Source organism: Takifugu flavidus, chromosome 16 (assembly GCF_003711565.1).
Source record: "Takifugu flavidus isolate HTHZ2018 chromosome 16, ASM371156v2, whole genome shotgun sequence".
In the NCBI taxonomy this organism is placed as follows: domain Eukaryota; kingdom Metazoa; phylum Chordata; class Actinopteri; order Tetraodontiformes; family Tetraodontidae; genus Takifugu; species Takifugu flavidus.
In genome coordinates this window covers 1955647-1971868 of record NC_079535.1, presented here as the reverse complement: position 1 = coordinate 1971868, position 16222 = coordinate 1955647, and the positions used below count along the sequence as shown (strand labels likewise).

General features: G+C 40.4%; 1 protein-coding gene across 4 annotated transcripts in view; it reads left to right on the top strand.

The window, feature by feature from the left end:
• LOC130540248 (leucine-rich repeat and fibronectin type-III domain-containing protein 2) overlaps window positions 1-15997 on the top strand; it is an 87730-nt gene extending 71733 nt beyond the window's left edge. For all 4 annotated transcript variants that reach the window (XM_057059261.1, XM_057059260.1, XM_057059259.1 and 1 more), the window contains 2 exons: window positions 8809-10205; window positions 12929-15997. In XM_057059261.1, the coding sequence (XP_056915241.1) occupies window positions 8830-10205; window positions 12929-13907 (2355 nt within the window). In that variant the 5' untranslated portion in view covers window positions 8809-8829 and the 3' untranslated portion in view covers window positions 13908-15997. The remainder of the gene's footprint in view (window positions 1-8808; window positions 10206-12928) is intronic.
• The last annotated feature ends 225 nt before the right edge of the window (window positions 15998-16222 follow it).

Here is a 16222-nt window from a genome sequence, read left to right as displayed (position 1 = left end):
AGCACAAAAAAGCAACCAGCCGACTGTGGTGAGCCCGTTTAGTCCTGCTGTTCTTTGTTCTGCATGGGGGCATTTACAAAACCCCACGTTGTGGCGGAATTCAATCACTCGTTCAAACGCGACTGTGTGTTTGTGCGGAGATATCAGAGCCATGTATTCAATTAGAGCGAGACAAGGATGCCCAGTCCCAGTATGCCTGACCTTTTCCAGCCATGACGGCCGGTTTGAGACGTAGTTGTCTTTAATGATCAGCAGAAATGTCAGAGATGAGCCACCAAACAGTCTGTAAATCCTCTGGCTGCATTGTTTCCGAAGCACAAGCACAAGCGCGCGCACACACACAATCCTGGCAAATATTATGATATTAAGATGTTGACATGGCAGTCTGCGCAGACTGTGTAAATATAGCAGTAAAATGAAAAGACAATAAGCTTTCAGACGAAAGATCAGAACAAGAAGTCGGGAAAGTGAAAAGTTTGTTTATGAACTTGTCTGTCATGCTCGGCGTTATTATTCAACGCAGAAATCTAGGGGTTTTTTTGGGTTGTTTTTTTTTCATGAACAATGTCAAAACAAATTCAGTTTTCTCCTGAAAAAAGCTCACTGGAAGCGTGCTCTGTTTTCATTTGGCAGGATGATCTATCCATTCGTAAAGACATTTTTATTGGTTTGTGGATTTCGAGCTTCAGCTCTGGTCGAACAGCCTTTTCCACGGCAGCCATCTTGGTGCAAAGCGCCCATGCGGGACACAGCAAAATGTAAAGACGGCGCACTCGCGCAGCCACTTTAGCCACTTCCATCAATCAAAAACAATGAAAAGGAAGAGTTTCAGAGAAAATCTTGTCATTCTGTGGCTGTGTAACCTGCAGCAGTTGCACAGGAACCATCTCATATGGGGGAACCATCCCATATGGCACCATGTTGAGGCTATTTCTATGTACAGACGTTCTAAATTTGTGTAATTCCAGGATTTATCTTGACAGTTTATGTTGTGCTTTCTGGTATATTGGTGTCATGGAAATTCACACTGTGGGCTTGAACTGCTCTGCGTAGGATGTGCCGTTCAGTCTTTTGTGAACTGCATCCGTATTCATATTCAAACTTCCAGAGTAGTCTTCGTGATTGAATCCCAATCCATTATATCCCATTACACATCCATTGCACCTGACATTCCAAATATACCCATGCTGACAGAGGAAATAGAGTAGAGGAAGAGAGAACTTGCAGTTTTGCTCCAACAGAGCTCTCTAAGCTGTTGAATCATGTAGTGTTACAATAATGTGTACATAAACTCTGCTGGGGAAAAATGCACATGATATAAGAGATAAGCGAAAAAATATCCTTCCAAATATGTAAAAAAATACGTAAAATTCTACTATTGCGATGACCCGAGAACCAATTGGGTCAAGCTCTGATAAAATATACAAAGTTTAAAGTATACATCCCAATCATATTTTTAAAAAATGATTGGGATTTTTGGTTATTTATTCACAAACTAAGCAAACGCATGTCAACATTAATCTCTGAATCAAATATCTGAGCTCTGTTGCGAACAGTGTTGCCTCCAGGGAGATTGAAAAACAAACCTCTTCCCTGTCTCTCAGTGACATTCTTTGAGCATTTCCATTTACACCAGTAAACAATGCATGATTGGGGTGTCGCTTTCGTCAAGTTCCGTTGTTAAAAGTGCAGGCCCAATTACTAATTCGGCACAGAGGCCCACGCGAGTGCATCATGGGTCTGACAACAGAGCTGCCACAGACCGTTAGACAAAGAGCCCGTAGATTTATGAGCAAGTCGACTCTGTTTTCAGAGGGGAAATTAAACAGAATGCTGTCGGCCTGATTTGACGCAGTGATTTTGCCTCTTTCAGTTCAGTTACATCATTTGTGAGAATGAAGCACAACTTTGATAAAAGATGAAGACAAAGGAAAAGTATCTCTGTGGGAAGAGTGATTCCAGTCACAAACATGTCTAAAAGTATAGCTAAGCTGAATACCTGAATGAGGCTACACTGAGTTCTAAACTGGAGTATGTTTTCTGATATTATCATTTTTTGGGTTTTTGGTACTGCTCAAGGCTCTTTGAATTACTGATGTATTTAAGAATCACATAGGATCTGTGAAGCATCCAAAAAAAAATACAAAATACAAATGCAACACATAGTTCCTTTAAAACCTGGATCCACAATGCAGTTAATGTTCTCACATGAAGGTTTTGAGCCGTATGTTTGGGTCATTGGTATCCTGGAACTTATATAAGTGTATTTAAATGTTTTGCTAAGCTCCGCTGGGTAGTGACAGTAATGCCGAAGTTCAGCCTGTTGACGTTCTGAAATTCATGATTTCCTCCCCACATTAATAACTACAGTATGTGACCTCATTTTTCTCAGTGGAACCCGCTGGCCAGCGGGAGAACCACAACAGTGCATATTGGATGAGCCACAAACCCATGAATAAATCTGAGAGCCTGATAACTTCTTCAATCCTCCGAGGATTCAATAGGCACAATCTTTGCACCGCGTATCCATTTCTTTATAAATTGAAATGTGCTTCAAATGCTTCGTTGCACTGTTTAATTAAGAGAAAATCTGCAATTGATTGTAATGACATAATTTACTTGATGTTTTTTTTTTTTTTTTAACCCACTTTTTACAGTGTACATGATTGAGCAGAAAAATTGCTTTGGTTATCTTCCAGAAGGGCGTGTTTCCATTTTCCACTCTGATAATCTCAAATTCTCCACCAAGATGCTCAAGACTGCCAAGATCCCATGAATTTTTTTAAGTGGAATCATTTCCAGGTAATGTTCCAAAGAAACCAGATTGCAGATTTGTCACTTCAAAATAAAGGAGCTGCTAGTCTGTCGGGGAAAAAGCACCATGGCGCTTCAAATATAAAGATAGCTCCTCTTCGTTTGGAGTGACAACATCCAGCATAGATGCAACATGACATCAGTGGATTGTGTGCAGAACATTTGTGTTTAGCGAACTGTCACCCCATGACACGTTTCATCAAAGTGTGACAGAAGGAAGAGAAAACACTAGAAAGAAGTCTAGTTTTCAGTCCACGTGGTTCGGGAGACTGCGCTGATCTCTTCCTTTCATCTGCGTGTGCTGTAAAATTAGAACCAGCCGAGGTAGCTGACAACGTGACAGCGCTCGGAGGGTCTCAGGTAAATGGATGGGGGCTGTCACCGAGAGCTATTTACACGGCTGTCACAACTGCACCATCATGGTAATTCCAATAATATCTATGAATTCACTGTGTGGATTTTACGTCTGCATAACATTCGCATTTGTGTCTGTGTATCACAAGTGTCTCCAGTGAGAAAAATGAGGCTAAAATGTTGCTTGACAGTAGAACGTGGCAAACATATCACATATATTGGAGTGGAGCACATACAAAACGCCCGTCAAGAGCAGCAAAAACATAACAGCGCAGACATATTGATAGGACAGTATAGTGTGCTGTATGTAAAGCAGCTTACGCAATAAAAATACAACAATATTTTGCTACTTCATATTGTAAAGAGTGGTGTGTTTTTTAAAGTCACTTTTTTTGGATATTTACAACAAGATTTGCCATCTTGGAAATATATGAAAGTTGAATCTAAATATTAAATGTTAAATCTAAATGCAAAAAAATCTAAATCCTAAACTCAAATCTTAAATCAAAACCTAAACATTAAACGTAAATTTAATTGTTTAATCTGAATGCGAAATCTAAATGTAAAGTTTAAATGCTGAATCTGAATTAACATTGTAAAACTAATTTTAAATCTAAATGTTTGATCGGAATGTTAAATCTAAATGTTAAATCTGAAGATTCAAGACCACCTGACAAACAACCACAGATAAATAAATGAAAAACTAAAAAAGGGGTGAAACATAGCTGTTTATTGTGAAGCACAGCATGGTGCCGTTGAACTCACCAGATGATCCGGACGAGACGGGCCGAAACAGAAGCTGTGTAGGCTCGTTAAAGTGAAAGTGACTGTGCTTAAACAAAATGCTGTCTGAGAAACAGGACCCTCGCATCAAAAACAAAGTCACAAGGCGATACAGTACCCAGGTCTTTACGGTTTATTGTCTCGATTTCTGGAAATGGAGGGAGAGGCAGTTGCTGAGTGCGATTACATGTTCCCAGAAGGAAAAAAACGAATTAGTTTTCAGAAATACAGCTTGTCCAAACATGGTCATAGTGTCACGGTCCAGTCACCATCGCATGAATCAATTGTACGTAGTCTTGGTTTGTGTAATCTGAAGTATAAAGTGAAATCTTCAAGGGGGTCAAAAGCAAGTGATGTTTTCTATTGCGCAAGACATTTCCATGATTAAAGAGGGTTACAGAATTTCACATTGTTTCTGTAGAAGCAGACTTTTTGAAATCCAGTTACAGGTTTGTATCTGGCTGAGATCAACTATTTTTGTTCCAGTGGTTTTTGACCTTCTTCATCTTCATTCATTGGGCCCTTTGCTTTGCTCCACGTGAAGCTTCAGGAACCTTTGGGGTCAGTGGTTATTGTCATACACAAGCCTTGTGGTATATCAAGCCATTTGATATTGACATGTCAAACTCTCAACAGACCATCTCAGAAAAACAATAAAGCTGTGAACTTTAATTACTTAAATTGGCTCAAGCAACACAGCTTGTTCCCACTCAGATCGGCCACAGCATTAATTATGTATAAGTCTTAATATAATTGAAGTAGCTGAGTCGCAAAGAAATTAGCTTTGTTGTAATGAGCAGGAAAATTAGATATGTAGCAAACATATTTACCCCTGTAATGTTCTGAATTCGATGCTGGCTCCCAGAAAGTGGCTCATTTTTGGAGCCATCCTCAAGTGTTTATTCGAGGAACTGCAGCTGATTAAGAGTCACAGGTCAAATCTCTCAAAAGTTCTCAGGATATCTAGGCACTTAAATCAGATAATGAAAATATGCTTCGGTTTCACGCTTCCATAATAATGAGGAGAACTGGTGTCACGTTACACAACCATTAATGATCAGCTACACAATTATCATGGGAGTGATTTAATATTCAAAATTATGTTGATAGTAGCTTCAAATATCAAGAAACTGAGCCTCCTTTAGCATAAATGAAGCAAGCGTGGTGTTTCCTTTCTCTCTGGGTACAGTTTTTCTCTTCTCTTCCCAGGCTGCCATACTCACCTATCTAGTATCCAGAGTTTAGACCACTCTCGCCTCTACTGTCTCTTGGATGTTGTAAACTAGGGAAAATGACCTGTACAGTATAGGGTATACAAATATAGAAGAAATTCAAGTAATTTGTCTTTATGTTAATTGCCCACTTGTGATAAATAAACCTTCCAGACATGAAAAAAGCACCTGCCAAGGTAAAAAGATGTAAGACAGCATATGGTCATTACCACAACTACGAGTCAGTCAGATCCCTTAATTACACGTTGGTGACGTGCAGGAAAGAACAAATACACTGCGGGTTAGCTTTGTCCCTGCTTAAAGGGCTCATCAAGTATACCTTCACTTGTCAGCTGTTCCTGTTTCTCTCCTATTAATATCTTTTTATTGGCTGCTTTGAGTGTTTTTCCAGACAGCAGTGCTTCAACGTTACCATGCCGTTCTGTCCACAAGTCCCGCTGATCTGCTCATCCGCCTCAGCCAGGAGCATTTTTAAATAGGTTGATCTCACTCTTTCAGGCTTTTAAGTCTTTTTCATTCATGAAGCAAGCCTTCCAACAGGAGTGTTTCCTCTTTCTCCAATTTCTCCAGTGTTTTCCCTGCTGAATGTCAGCAATTTGACTGACAGTATACAAGATATTTTCTTTATGTGGGTTATGTTTAGTACGTAAGTAAAACAAAAATATTTAGATGATTACTAAAGAGGAAGGAATGTTATTTTTTTCATTCTGGGAATTGTTTAGTGCAAACCATTTCAGTAAATGAATGTCTTATTCATTATTCCATTAATAAACACGGACTGTCTGATGAATTTCATACACAAGCCTTTGGGAAATGTAGTAATGAAAAATATTGGGATGAAGGAGGCTTCATCTTATATTGTGTGAATTGCTTTGTGCAATTGTGCTTTTTATGCTGTAATCCTTCATGATCAGATGCTTTAACAAACATAGTTAGCTCACATGGTTACAGGAGCAATGTGGCTAGATGCTTTTTTTGGGGTTTTTTTTAAATAGAATTGCTCACAAGTCCCAGTACTGCTGAAGAAGTGCTGAACTTTTATATTGGCAAAAGCCAACAACAGCACATTTTTGTGAGTGCACAAAGGTGGAAGCAATGAAATAATTTGCTATCTGCACAGGAAGTCCTGTGTTCATTTAAGGAATTCAAAGGAGGCAAAGAATTCAGATGCAAAGAAAGAAAGCAACATCCTGTGTATTTGTTTTCACACAAGAATTATTATGCAGTGATATTTTCCCTTGAAACCTTTAAAAAAAACAGTTTTACACGTTAAGCTTTTTATTTGTTTTCACTCATCACACGGTAATGCGCACCAATCACGAGACATTTGACTCTGTAAACAGAAAGAAGTGTAGACAAGGATGCTATGTCTGAAACTCTTCCATTCCCTAAAGGTCACTCCTTCCTTTCTCCACTTTATTTTGGCTCTCCTGTTCCGCCCGCAAATAATGCACGGTTTAACGAAAGATTGGGTGTTCACTGAACTTTTCAGCTGTGTCCACTAATCTCCTGACTTTCACCTCTCCAAACTATCCCATTTTCTCCGTCTTTAGTGATGCTCACTCAACCCACTTTTGTTTATTTTCGAAGGAAAAAGTGAGATCAAAAGATTTAGAAAAATAATGGATTCTGGGCTTTGTGTTGTCAAAGCAGCCCATTAAAAGGAAGCCCTGAGAAGCGGTCTGTCAGGGTTGGTAGCTCTTACCATGAAGCCTCATGGAGATGAGGTGAGGATTGCTCAGAGGAACAGAACGGTGTGCAAGAAGCCGGCAATTATTTGGCTAAAACAAACATCTTTCACCAGTTTTTGGCTGCACACATGGAGTTTTATTGTCTGCGCTAAAGTTTCAGATGGCTTATTTTTAAAACTGACCATCTGTGCTGTGGATATTAATATACTGAGTAGCGTCGGGCAGGTATTTAAGCTTGGCAATGTTGGATATTTAGCAACCCAGAGATAGTTTTGCTGATTAATTATCAGTTTTGATAAATTTCTATATGACTTAATGCTCTAAACTCTGTCGTGTTATCACAAAGACAGAAGCGTACGACGATACTGCCTGGGCTAACCACTCCAAACAAAATACTGGGATTTTAACTTTTAAAGTTTAAAACTTAAGTTTTAAGTTTTTATTAATATCATGGATTATTATACCGATAATGGAGCTACACAGTGATATATTATAAAGTGAATACATACATATATAATTAAGAACCAATAAAAATGTGTTCAACACCCAATGTGCAAGGTACAAGATGGAGACCTTTCCTGACGTGTACTGTCACAGAAAAACCCCAGTTGCTAGTGATAATTGGGGGTAGAAATAAAATAAACACTAAAATAAGCGTACATGTCCCTGTACATGTCCCCTGTGTGTCCCTGCGTCCTGGGGGAAAGGCCTGCTCCGAAAGCACTCCCGCGTTGCAATATCATTGAGCCTTTTAAAGAGGTTACGCGTAAATACTATTCTCTTTTGACTATGTTCACAGGGGTGTGAATAGATCATCTCTTTCTTAAACAGTTGTTTTCATCGTGCTAATGACTGCAGCAAAGGCCTTGGTGAATTAGTTTTTTACTCTCTGCCATTTCTTTCACATTTCACGTGGGGAAGGAGTGCCCCTTCTTGATTTAATTGCAAACTTGCCTCAAAAATGAGAGTGGTTATTTATGATATTCCCTCTTCCAATTATGCACCATTGAGAAATTGAGTCTACAAATGAAGCCCCCTTATGGCATAGTTGACGATAGAGAGTCCTCATGCTGAGACAGCATCTCAGACACTCGAGAGTGATGATGAATGTTACAATAAACACTGTAGCATATCAACCATCTCCAGGAAATCATAGAGTCTAAAAGAACCTCTTCCATCGCTGAAAGAGAGAGAGGGGGGAAAGAGAGAATCTGCTTTCCATTTTATTAAGAATTGGCGTCACAAATGTCTAGAGGAGTAAGAGCCAAAGCTCACTCGATGAAAGCAAGTGTGGTCATCCATTCAGAGGAGTCAGCCAGGTGTGAACACATTCACAGATGAATGCTGATTTCATTAGTCCGTTCTGGCACCTGCGGCTTGTGGAATATTACTGCCACCGCATTTTAATTTTCCAAAACAGTGGAGGTATACAACTGAAGAAACGACGACAGGATGCGAAAACACAGAGGAGAATACAAGATGGATGACGAATCATGCACATTTTACATTAAGAACAATGAGCATTCTGCTATTTGGACCCACTCTTTTGTTCTCTCACTGCTTTTCAGATGTGTGTTTGGATGTATGTCTATATTTCCAATGTGTATTTTTAATGACAGCTTAGGCATCTGCATTATAAAAAAGTGAATCTCTCGAATCTTTTGGGGATCATCCTGTCACTTCTCTCACGTATGCATATCATATTCACCCATATGCATTTCAAAAGAGACGCAGATTCGATTTTGAAATAGTGTTTATTTAATCTGCGCAAGGAGTGATAAACCATGATAACCATATAGGAACTGCATTTTTTTGTAAGCTTAAGCAGGGAATACTAAAATAATTTTTGTGTAGTGTAGAGAAATACAGTATAATGTGAAATAGGAAACTCCCGTCATCACACTTAACCTGCTCTGTGACATATGTGTTTGCAGGGGCCCTTTGTACGAACCAACATGGACAAAGTGGTCATCAGTCTCCTGCTTTTGGGAACCGCAGTCGCAATGGTCCACGCGTGTCCCAAATACTGTGTCTGCCAGAACCTGTCAGAGTCTCTGGGGACTCTTTGCCCTTCCAAAGGCCTGTTGTTTGTACCGTCAGACATTGACAGGCGAACTGTGGAGCTCCGCCTAGGAGGCAACTTCATTCTCAAGATATCTAATCAGGACTTTGCCAACATGACAAGCCTGGTAGATCTCACATTGTCTCGTAACACCATCAGCACCATCCAGCCTTTTTCTTTCATCGACCTGGAGACTCTGAGGTCCCTGCATCTGGACAGTAACCGGCTGACCGAATTGGGATCAGATGACCTCCGGGGACTTGTCAACCTGCAGCACCTGATTCTCAATAACAACCAGTTGAATCGGATTTCTAAATCGACATTTGATGACTTAATGCTGACTCTGGAGGATCTGGATTTGTCATATAACAACTTACGCAGTGTGCCTTGGGATGCCATTCGCAAGATGGTCAACCTTCATCAGATGAGTCTGGATCATAATCTCATCGCCTTCATTCCGGAGGGGACATTTACGGATTTGGAAAAACTGGCCCGTTTGGATCTGACTTCAAACCGGCTTCAGAAGCTCCCTCCAGACCCTATCTTTGCACGATCCCAGAGCAGCATAGTGATGAGCACCCCCTATGCTCCTCTCCTCTCTCTTAGCTTTGGTGGAAACCCATTACATTGCAATTGTGAAGTGCTTTGGCTTCGACGGCTGGATCGGGAGGATGACATGGAAACGTGCGCCTCTCCGGCAAGTCTAAAGGGCCGCTACTTTTGGTCTGTCCGTGAGGAGGAGTTTGTCTGTGAGCCCCCTCTAATAACTCAGCATACACACAAGTTGCTGGTGCTGGAGGGACAAACAGCCAGCCTTCGCTGCAAAGCAGTAGGTGATCCAATGCCAACCGTCCATTGGGTGACTCCTGATGACCGTTTGATCAGCAACTCATCGAGAGCAACTGTGTATGAAAATGGCACGCTGGATATTACAATAACAACTTCTAAGGATTATGGCATCTTTACTTGTATAGCTGCCAATGCTGCAGGGGAATCTACAGCTTCCATTGAACTGTCCATCATTCAACTGCCGCATCTGAGCAATAACACAAACCGCACCACACAGTCCAAGTCGGGACTGTCAGACATAACTAGCTCCACAAAGATCAACAAAGGAGAGGCCAAACCTGTGCCAGAAAAGGTTGTGTCTGTATCAGAAATAACGGCTGTCTCTGCTCTGGTAAAGTGGACTGCCAGCAAATCAACCCCAAAGGTCAAAATGTATCAGCTTCAGTACAACTGTTCTGAGGACGAGGTCCTGATTTACAGGTAACTAGATCTTAACTTTGCAGAAATTATTTTTGTCTGCGTTCATCTACATAATGACCCTTTCTTTCATAAAGTTAGACACATCTTCAGTGTGTCTGTATTCTGAATAGTGAATGAATTAATTTTGCTATTTCTGAGAGATCCACCAAAAGAATAAACAACCTCATTCAGGCTCATTCCTAAAAGAGGAACCAAAAGTGAAATCCTTGCCCTGAGCTATTAATTACCAACCAAGGAAGAAAAGGCTTATAGTTCTCCATAAGCTGCTCCACTCCACAAAGTGCAGCTGAAGATCTTTGGGCTCTGTGAAATCGATTTCCTATTTCGAGTGAGACATTGAAAATAATGCCATTCATCCAAGATAATGAGCTAAAATCACAGAGAACAGCATGGCTGTTTTAAACGGAATCAATTTGATGAACAGTGGCAATGACTACACCACAGCCAAGTCTGTTATCAGATGCTATGATACAGCTAAAGAATAGCTGCATCCGTAGCCATCCCAACAGGACCACATCTGTTTGGTCTTTAAAACGAAATTTTAAGCCAAAAATAACATTCTTGTTTACATTGTCTTATTAAATAGTGATGAACGCTACCTGACCTTGCACAAAATGTGCGTCCACTGACTTACATATATACTTATCATATATTTAGGTATTTATAGCAAACTTGTGCTTTCCCATCATTGTGCCGGTATGATTTCTCTGGGCATGTGGGGGTTTACTCACACCAAGCCCAGTGGCTTCAAGTTGCACGTCACACTGAAGATTCCGCTCCCCTGCTGATGAGCAGTACTCATATTAAAATCAAATCGAATTTATTTATTTATTAAAAGAAGAAAGGCGATCCACAGATGAGGGATCCATAACATTTAGTCAACATCAACATTAGCATGGCAATAAATCTATATTCAGGACAGGCTACTGGCATTCACCCAAATCCACTACAAAAAACCCTAAAGCACACTATTTCCATTAGGAATTACAGTTAGTACACATAAAAGCTAAGCTGGACTTTGGGTGTCCTTAGAAGGCTGTGTGCACACACAAGACCTACCTGAAAAAGAAGAATGTAGATAACTACATATTTGGCAAACAGCAATAATCAACTAACTTCTAAAGCATTGTCTATGGAATTCAAAACGAGTAAATAATTTTTTAAAACCCTCCCATGTCTTCTTGTCTCAGTTTATGCTGTGATCACACATAAATCACATCTTGCATTTTCCAAAATGGCAAGAGCCATTTAATGAAATATAACTGACAACTGGAGATAAAGTAATAAAACAGTTATTAGCTTGGAATGTGAGATTAGCAGTCACACCCTTTGAATTCAAAGTAGGATGACTGAATTCAATAATACCGGTAGTGTTTATCTCATCTTCATGCTTGCTCACACTGTGCCGGTGGGTCGTGTCAGACAAAATTGGACAATATGAGTTTTCAGCATGTGTACTTCACATGAATGACAACGCAGGATGACTCTTTACCTTAAAACTGCAGCGAGCAATTGTCAGTCAAAGAAGAGAGAGAATGAGAGAATAAAAAAGGAATTAAGGAAAAACTAGGATCTGGAGGGAAAAGATAGTGAGAAGAAAGAGCCCAACTACTGTGTCTAAATTAATATTGATATGACTTCATTACGCACATATGCACACCTACTGTGCTCCTTTAGTTGGCTGACACAGTTTCCCAGGGCGCTGCCTGCACTCAAGCCACTGCACGATTAAAAATCAATCAGAGGCACATGGGGGAGGGGACAATTTGCATGACTTCTCTCAAATACATGTGTGGCAAGGCAGCTTCTTCCTAGCTCACCAAAAAGGCAATTAAAATAGGAATAATGGAGTCCAGCCCCATGGTGTCTGGGTCTGTGGTGAAGGAGTTTCACATGGATCAAAGCAGTGCTGGATTAGCTCAATAAAGTACCGACAAATGCATTAATACCCACGTGTTCATTTCCACCTACAGTGCGTGATTATTATTGTTATTTACATTAGATTTAGGAGAATAATATTAGAATTTTAGTTGCAGAACAGTACATGATCTGCTAGGTGATATTCAGTTTCTACGAAGGTGGCGATGCCTGCAAATTGAATATTAAAACGTAAAAAGATCTGTTTATATTGATACTCTGATCTACTCTCAGGTCAGTCAGTAGATCTCAGCTGGCAGAATTTAAATCAAAACATTAAAATTTGATCCAAAATGTCCATAATAATAGTGGCACCAAGGAAATCCCTCCAAGTAGGATTTTACTTTCGCGAAAATTGAAATTGGAAATGAAACTCATGTAGCAAGCTGAAGAAATGACATGTTTGACTGACTACTTCTCATAAAGTGCTAGCTTTTCACTCATTGGAAGCCACAATTGAAGAACTTATTGTTTGCCATTCAAGTTCTTGCAAGCCCAGCTGATCAGCCATGTGTAAACATCTAGAATAAAGACTTGAAATGAAAAGAATGAGCAAGAAATCAGGCCCCCCCCAAAAAAATCGCAACCTGGTCAATGAATATTTATCTCATTACTCTCACTTCATTCATAGCAAATGGGCTATAATGGACTGTCATCTTTCTCAAATAGCCATTTAGCATTCTTAATTTTGGATTTTCTTTGGCATGAAAGACTCAGGCAGTACTGCGTTATATAAAATTTCTGCCTTCAAACCCCTTGTCTGCAATTTAAGCACTGATTTTTGTCTATGTCTTGGTCTTTTTCAGGATGATTCCAATGACTAACAGGGCATTTGTGGTGACAAATCTGGTTCCCGGGATGCAGTATGACCTGTGTGTATTGGCCATCTGGGAGGACACTGCCACCACTCTCACTGCCACCAATATTGTCGGTTGCGTCCAGTTTGTCACCAGTGAGGACTACCCACAGTGTCAGTCTCTCCACAGTGGCTTCCTGGGTGGTACCATGATCTTGGTAATTGGTGGCATCATTGTTGCTATACTCCTTGTGTTTATCGTCATCCTTATGGTGAGGTATAAGGTGACCAGTGGAATCCAGATTACCAAGTTACCAAACGTGAGCAACACTTACTCACAGACCAACGGAGGGTTGAATAGGTTTAATGGTGCACCGCCACAAGTCAAGTCTACCGTGGTGGTCATGCGTGAAGAAATGGTGGAGTTCAAGTGTGGATCCCTCCAGAGTAGTCTGTCTTCATCCTCTTCCTCTTCTAATTCATTGGACAGTCATACCGGAAGGGGAACCGGCGACCGCTACAGCATGCAGGGCAGCGAATGCAGTACGTTGCCCAGCAGGAAGTTCAGGAGGCATGGCGCTAAAACAAATCTAGACCACCTTTTAGGGGCCTTCACTTCATTGGAGATGAGAGCGGCGGCAAAGGACCACCATGGGGCTTTAGTCCCTTCCACAACTTCTAATACCATGATGACAGTGGCTATGGTTCCACCATCAGATAAAGAACCTTTGCTTGGGAGGTCTGAGTCTACCACCATGCTTGGACGTCTCCTGGGGCTTCCCCAGGAGGGTAAGCCCAAGAGGAGCCACTCTTTTGACATGGGCCACGTCGGGGTTGCACAATGTCGCATCAACTACCCACGAAGGATTAGTAACATCTGGACTAAGCGCAGCTTGTCTGTAAATGGTATGTTGCTGCAATACGATGAAAGCGAGGACGAGAAACCCACTTGTGAGCCTTCTGAGTGGGTGATGGAAAGCACAGTGTGACTGGTGCCGCTCGACCTGAACAGTAATTGAAGGGACAGGGAGTCTCCAGCAGGAGCTTACCTGTGTGTATCATGAGTATTATCTGAACAGTGATTGGACAGCCAAATCAATACTCTCCCAGCCCTGATCTCAAATATCTGACAGCTTCTGACAGTATACTGTAGGTATGCTAACACGGCGTGTTGGATTGTACAGATGGAATATTTTCCTAACCACATTGTGCACATCGTCCTTTGATAAAACTGGAGCAAACAGCAAGAAGAAAAAAGTTCATTTACGAAAACTTCTTCATGAGGACTGTGGAGAGAAGTTTCCATGACTGGAGTTAACTATAAATGCATCAAAACGTCTCTGTCAAAACAACATGGGACTACTCTGACAGCACAAATGACCAGAGACATTCAAAGAACATTGAAACCATATACATTTTTATGTTCACCTTTAAAAAAAAAAAGCATTTTTACTATTTATTATTTGAGGTGATTCATTAACAGGCACATGCATAGCTTTTTCAATGAGGTTTGTATTGTCCATAAGCTAAAAGAAAGCACACATGCAGCCCCTTTAGGTATACCAAATCATTGCATAGTAAATGCAAATTGATTTTTTTATATATGACTATGGCCCATGCTCTAGAGGATGACACAGAAACAACACGTCCAAAGTTCTACCTCAGGTTGAATATCGTTGGCGAGTTCTTATGGCATGTAGGAAATCAAAAGGATGTACACAAACAAAGCCCACTTGCGCCAGATAGATCCCAAGACGCTGTGTTGCAAAAGATTGAAACAGTTATTTAGCTTTCAGCCAATAGGTTTTACTTCAGGTCAAATTCGTGCTGTAGATGTTTTGATTGCAAACCCTGATTCTCTCCCCATCAGTTAGCTGAAGGTCCCTACAGGCTTAATACCCATTAAGGTTAACAAAGCATTTGCCCCAGGCTACAGTTTCAGATGCTATCAGCGCATATTCAAGCCGATAGACATGAGTAATCTTTGATATCAATTGGCCACTGCGGGATATTTTATTCAGCTGTATTTAGGAAACACAAACCAATCAAATGAGTACAAACCTTTTTTGGCTTGAGCGCGTTGGCAACAGATCACACCAAAAGGGCTGACGGGCTAAACACTTTAAAAGTATATTTCAATGCCCACGTTGCATGAATGAATAGACTCATCGGAGAAATGTTCATAGTTTCTCATTGCAGTTCATATTTGTTTGTACATTGCAGTAACATCAACTCGTGGCTGCTCAGATAGATGCCTCCAACTTTCCCAACACATTGTGATGCCTTTATCAATACTTTTGGGTTTACGCTGCATTTCATGATGTGGGTTGGTATTTTCTTTAAAAAAAAAAAAAAAAAAGAAGATGAAAGAAAAGCCCTGGCTGTATTATTCTGTATATTTGGATTTTTTTTTTGTACAGCAAGGTGAGAAAATGGGGGAGGGGTGTGGTTCGTGCAGTAGTACATATATTTTCTTGTGAAGCGAGGTGCTTTACTGTTGTGTGCAAACTTGGCCATTGTTAGTTGGCTTACTAAAATGGGTTTTTACATGACGCAAGGCACTAAGGACTAGTTCCAGATCCGATTACCCAGCAAGAAACAACTGATAACTGCAATGGAGTCTTTAATACGTTATGGAAAACATTATCGTTGACTCGTTGATGTGTAGTTTGAGAGGAGACTTGGGAGTTCTTTAGACAATCTAACGTTGTTGATTCACAGGAAGTAGCTCAAAGTGAGACATTTCTTTACTGATAGAAGCAATTAAGTCAAAGACTTGTTTCAATGAAGGTCTGTGATATTGTTAAACTCTTGATCCCAATATTTATCAACGCATTCTAAATTTCTTCATTGTGCGACTCTGGTCTCCCCTCTGCCTGTGGCTTCATGTAACTCCCATTTTTTTCGCTGCTAACTAAGAAAACAACTTCAGTGTTAACTTGATCTGACATTGTCGCGATTCTCACCAGAGGAAAGGACAAAAATGCAAATTAAATATATATGTATATTTAAAAAAAAGTGTTTCTGTGTAAAGACATTTTGCTACAAAAAAATATAAAATATTGTTCAATTCCAATGACCCAAACTCTGTCAGTGTGCTTATTTTCCTTTCCTTCCTTCTACATAATAAATATGCTTGTCCTTACAGACATGAAGTTAATTCTAATTAAGTAGAGAGAAGCTAAAGGAGTATCCTTCCTCTCCTCTATTGCTGCGGATGAGCAATAGGTTGTCCTGCTGAGCTCCAGCTGCTGTAATCAGGCCAGTTGCTGCTGACTCACCTCAACATTGCCCTGATTACAAA